Raw genomic sequence first — 5,448 nt, 5'->3', positions numbered from 1 at the left:
GGCTGGCCTGGGAACGCCTTGGTATTCCCCCGGATAAGCTGGAGGAGGTGGCTGGGGAGAGGAAGGTCTGGGCCTCTTTGCTTAGGCTGCTGCCCCCGCGACCCGGCCTCGGATAAAGCGGATGAAGATGGATGGATGGATGGATGGTGTGCAAAGCAAGCCCGGGCTCAGCAGCTCTACACTCGACGAGATCTGACCCACAAATCTGCCTGTGGAAGAAATACAGCGAAGACAGCCAAGCAGACTGCAGTAAGCTGCAGGAGGGTGTCAGCATACAGTACATTAAAGAATCAAAGTCGTACAGCAGGAAACAATATTGTTTAACCTGGTCCAATTTCTCTTGTTAAACAGTCGAAGATACACACCGTCTCTGCTTGCCGTTCTGTAAAAGTCACAGCACGTCACTGGATTACAATGAAAACTTTTCTTAACACATCAGGAAACAGTGATCCATAGATGATGTTAGATTACTGGGAAAAATAGAGAGAAAAACCAGGTTGGCAAACTGTCCTCGGTGGACTAACATTGTGTTGATTATTTGATCGTTTTGAACATTTCAGTTCCTGTGTGTTGCCACAGGGGGGCAGTTCTGGTGTTAGAGAGAAAACCATCAGCATCCAGAAGAGACATGATGGCACAGAGTGTAGCTGTGAGTTCACCGCAGTGCTGCGTTATGCAAAGTTACAATAACAAACGGCTCAGTCGTGTTGATCAGAACTTTCCAAAGTAAGTTGAAGAACTATTAAAGCAAATAAGAGGAGAAAGGTGTAACATTCTTTCCCTCAGGTCCCCCAAATCAATCATCAGCTGAAGTAGCATTATTGAGTACAGACAGAAAAATCACACTTCCATCCACCCGGACAAGCAGAACTGGACAGAGAGCCGCTTTAACATTACTTGACTTTGCTCTCTGCCCATTTGTGAACTCGTGTTATTTACCAACTTTATAAGTTGAGTTAAAAAGTTGTATTATAATTCACCACATAGCAGATTGCAGAGAAGCTCATTGTATGTCTTAAATGCTCAGTAGAAGTGCCCCCTGAACACCAGCCACATTTAATGCAGCCTGTTGAGAAATCAGTTTTACCCCATGAGTGAGTGTGCGTGTGGATGTGTGTGCGTGACAGTTAAAACACTGTGGGTGTAGGTAACTCCCTAGGTCATAAAACCCCTCTCCCTTCCAGACCACAGTTATCCAGTTACAAATCTTGAGACCCCCACCCAAACATCCTCTGGGGAATTTCCACTCAGTGGGGGAGAAGCCTTCTACAATCTACTCCCAAATTCACAACACAATAAGGCCTTTATTACTTTACAGACAGTGTCTCTACAATAATTCTACATTCTATGATAACACATTTCTAAACTCTACATCAGCTAAATATTCTACAAGCCACAGGTATGTATCAGCTGGCAGCTCATTTGGTTACTGGGCCCTTTCCACTGAATGACGTCTACCTTCACATCACATCATTTCTTTTGTTCATTTATGTTTCCCTTTTCTTTTGGTTTCAGTAATCACTCTTTATAGTGTTTTTGTCTTTGTGCTCTATTTTTCTATATTTGATTTATTTCCCACAAATGTTTGCTAACAACAACCTGAGATCTTTTATGAGGAATCATCAGAGTTTCAGAGCGAGCATCCACCTGTAACCATGGTTACTCATTATCACCTGCATGCACAGTCTCAGAGGAGAAACAGACTGTGCTGCTGTTTAAGCCTGAGCATGACGTATGATTCGATGGTTCAACGTGATCGAGTTGTGGGGATTTTTCTTTCCCTCGATGATCTGAATACATTTGTTAACTTGAGTAATGAATTTATTTTTCCATTACGCCTACACAAGAAAATGAATGAATGTCTGACTTGGTGCATCCGAAATATGAGCCCTAACTTTTAACAGTAAACGTTTGAGCAGCACTTACAGACTCCAGCTCACTGACAGCAGCTCCTTTTCTGCCTACCTCACCTCATGGGAGTGTTTCAGAAGTGACGTGGCCCACATAAACTGTGACAGCCTGACTACACTTGCCCTTTATTAAGTTTCATTCATTTTGAACTGATCCCTGAAGGCTTTGTGCTAACCACGCACTGGATTTCAGCTAAACTGTTTTCAATCTAATTTACCATTTCGTCTTCCTCCTAATGTTGCAGCACATATTATTTTACACAGAGGTGCTGTGTGCTTCAACAGCATGGCTTGTCATTATTAACAACAGTAATAACACCTCTATGTGAGTGCACTATCATGACATCAAGAACACTGGACAAGCTGTACTGTCTTCAGTAGACAAATTGGGAAATTGCAACGTTGGAAGACGATGTCAGAAAATATGAGTCCTCCTGCTACTGTTATTGTTATTTTTAGGGGTGTTTTGATGAAATTTAAGGATGCTTTAAAAAGCCCCCAAAAATGCACTAAACCCAACCAAGTGGGAGAACAAGTGCAATAGTGATGGTGGAACCACCATCAAAGCATACAACTATTGATCTGCTGCTCCCCCTCCTTCCGACCAGCTCTGGAGCCTCCTTCCTCCTGAAAGAGAAGCAATCTCTTTGCATGAAGTTTCCCCTTGTGGGACTAATAAAGGTATATCAAAATCAATCAAAACCTACCAAATTTGTCAAATTTGATTTACTCACCGCAGGAATCATACAACCATCTTTTTGTTTCTCTTTGTTGAAATAAAGGCCAAAACACAACCTCAATCGGGATTTTTTTCTCAAGTATTTTTATTAATGTTTAGGCATAAAAAAAAGATTTTTGAACTTCATTTTTTTAAAAATCCACTTTAACCATCCACTTAGGTGGACAAATGATGTGTATGGAGTGACACATCAGTGTCCAATGTAGTGGTTTATGTGCAAGTATACCATCAACACTGGCACAAATACAAGAAAACAGCCTTTGAGTTGCTGTGCACTATAGTGACCATTATGTGTCAAAGAGTTAAGTGATGCCTTTTGGGCTAACCAATGCATCAACAGTCTGTCAAGTTTCAGTAAATGATATACTGAAGCACTTTTTGAATTCAACTATGTATCTAGATGGCATAGTTTTCTCCAGAGACCTCCAACAATGCATCGAAGACAGAAGTAAGGAAAGTGTTACAGCATTTATTGGAAAATATGCTTCATGTGAAGGCAGAAAATGATGAATTCCATGTTACGTGTCTGTCCGGGGCTATATTCTAGACCGCAGACGGACCAAGAGTGACCTGGTGGCTGATAAATCTCCGGTCTGCAGATGAGTTTCCTCTCCATAACCGCCTTGGCTAACATGTGTGATGTAGAGGAGATGGTGTTTGAAAAGTAATAACATATTAATACATTAGCAAGGAAAGTGCAAATGATGACAAAAAGGGGAAAGCAGCTCTGACAATGTTCGGACTGATAAAGAAGCAAATTGATCAAGTGCAGGCTCAGGAGCGCTTTCAAATCATTATCTGTGAGAATGTCTGAATCTAATACGTTTCACAGGCTGCTTTGTCAACACTCCACCTGCATTTTTCAGGTGACTTCTAAATCCAAGGAAGTCAGCAGCCATGTAAATTACTCACAGCTGACTCAGGATTCTTTTGAGGGCAATTTTGGTGACACCCAGCACGTTAACGTCATGGTCCAGGGAAGTGTTGTGCTTCTGGTCCTTTTGGCCTGTGTTGGGCAAAGTCGGCCACCAGCGCTGGCCCAGCCTCACCTGCAAGCCATCGGCAGCAATCCTGCTTTTAAGGCCACTCCATCCACTCTTCACCAGAGACATGACTGAGGAGACAGACTGGCCAAAACACATGGACACAAGACTGACTTTACAGGGAGATGCTGAGGGAAAGACACAGAGACAAGACAGAGACATGAAAGGGACCAAAAAACAACCAAGACCACCTAAACTAGATGTACTGATAAACTCACCACAAGACACTTAACTAGGAAACACAAGTAGACAGTAAACAATAAATATAATATAATATATATTATATTTATATATAGAATAAACACCAGTCAAAAATCCATAAACACAAAAACACTGTATCAACGACCCAAGTACTTCAAGCCAAAGGTCATAAAAGGGGGCTAAGCAAATCACTTCAAGACCCCAGCTATGACGCTTGGTACAGTCAAAAGTCCACCAGGAACTGATCTTGATGAAATAACAATTAAGCTGCATTTTTTTCTGCTTGTTTTAAATCATTTTCGTTAATTGCATTTACTTTCGCTTTTTAAGTTCTTATTTTCATGGCTATGTAATTACCAAACAAGTGCTCATGTTGTAACGTGCAATGGAGGTGAAGCCAGCCGCGGAGGTGTGCAGGTGGATAGCGAATGAGCAACAGCTTCTGACTTTCCAAAAAGTACTCATTTATTTACAATATCAAAAATAAAAGTGCCTGACAATGGAGGAGAAAGATGGCGGAATAAGCGGTTGTACAATCTGCGGGTCTGATTAAGAAACGTGATTTTGATGTCCTAAAAAATACTTTACTGACAAACTGTTACTCCAAAAGGAAGTAGAACGCAAGCGAAACCCCCTGGAAGTTACTTTGACAGACCTTCAGGCAGATACAAAGATAAACTTAGAGCGATAAAAATGGCTAACCCCAAGCTAACAGGTAGCCTTTCCGACCACGATTACAACCTTGCTGCTATGCAAGAAGCATGTGAGGACGAAGATATAGAAGAGATGGAACTTCAGAAAGAGATCGGAAGACCCATAGGTGACCACACCCCGTTACCAAGTCCCAATCCCAAAAAAATGAAAAGCAAAACTGAGAAGCAGGTGAGCATCGAGAATGTGTATGAAATTTTACTTGGCTTCACAAAGCGAGGAAAGGTTTGATTCGCTTGAAAAGAAGTTGGAAGCCTTCGAACAACGCATTGAAGTAAATACACAGGCGACCCAAAAAAACAGAGAGGAAATTGACAAGCTGAAGACGAAGGTGGAGTCGCTGATGAAGGAAAACAAAGAATTAAAGGAGAGCTGTCTGGAGAGTGCATGTTACCGCAGAAGATGGGACCTCAGAATTTTGGGTCTGACAGAGAAGGACAACGAGAATACACGTGAAACAGTGATCGCCATTCTAACAAAAGTGGTTCCTGTATCAGTGGAAAAACTGCAGCTCATGGTTGATACAGTACACCGATTGGGGAAGAAAGACAATGCAGTGAGCAACAAGGTGCCAAGACCAATCATCATACAGTTCGGCATGAGGACGGCAAGGGATGAAGTATGGAGGAAATCCAAAGAGGCCAGGGTCTGCAAAGAACTGAACATAAAATTTAAAGAGGACTTCTCCAAAGAAGACCGTGAAGCTCGGATCAAGCTGTGGCCCAAGGTGCAGGAAGCTCGAAACAACGGCAAAAGAGCATTCCTAAAGGAGGGTTATGCAATAATAGACGGTAAAAGGATCGATCTGTGAGATGCACTTGAAGAAGTCACTACAAGTTAACCA

At 42.1% G+C, this 5,448-nt stretch overlaps 1 protein-coding gene across 1 annotated transcript in view; it reads right to left on the bottom strand.

The window, feature by feature from the left end:
* Nucleotides 1-3,761, bottom strand: part of LOC102199539 (kelch repeat and BTB domain-containing protein 13-like) — a 31,667-nt gene extending 27,906 nt beyond the window's left edge. Inside the window, exon 1 of the mRNA XM_013916051.1 lies at nt 3,562-3,761. Coding sequence (XP_013771505.1) covers nt 3,562-3,761 — 200 coding nt within the window. The remainder of the gene's footprint in view (nt 1-3,561) is intronic.
* Between the last annotated feature and the right edge of the window lie 1,687 nt (nt 3,762-5,448).

This window comes from Pundamilia nyererei, unplaced genomic scaffold (genome assembly GCF_000239375.1).
Source record: "Pundamilia nyererei isolate P.nyererei 1_Seehausen unplaced genomic scaffold, PunNye1.0 scaffold00441, whole genome shotgun sequence".
Classification (NCBI taxonomy): domain Eukaryota; kingdom Metazoa; phylum Chordata; class Actinopteri; order Cichliformes; family Cichlidae; genus Pundamilia; species Pundamilia nyererei.
Note: the sequence above shows the minus strand (reverse complement) of the source record. Positions and strands in the feature narration are given on the sequence as shown.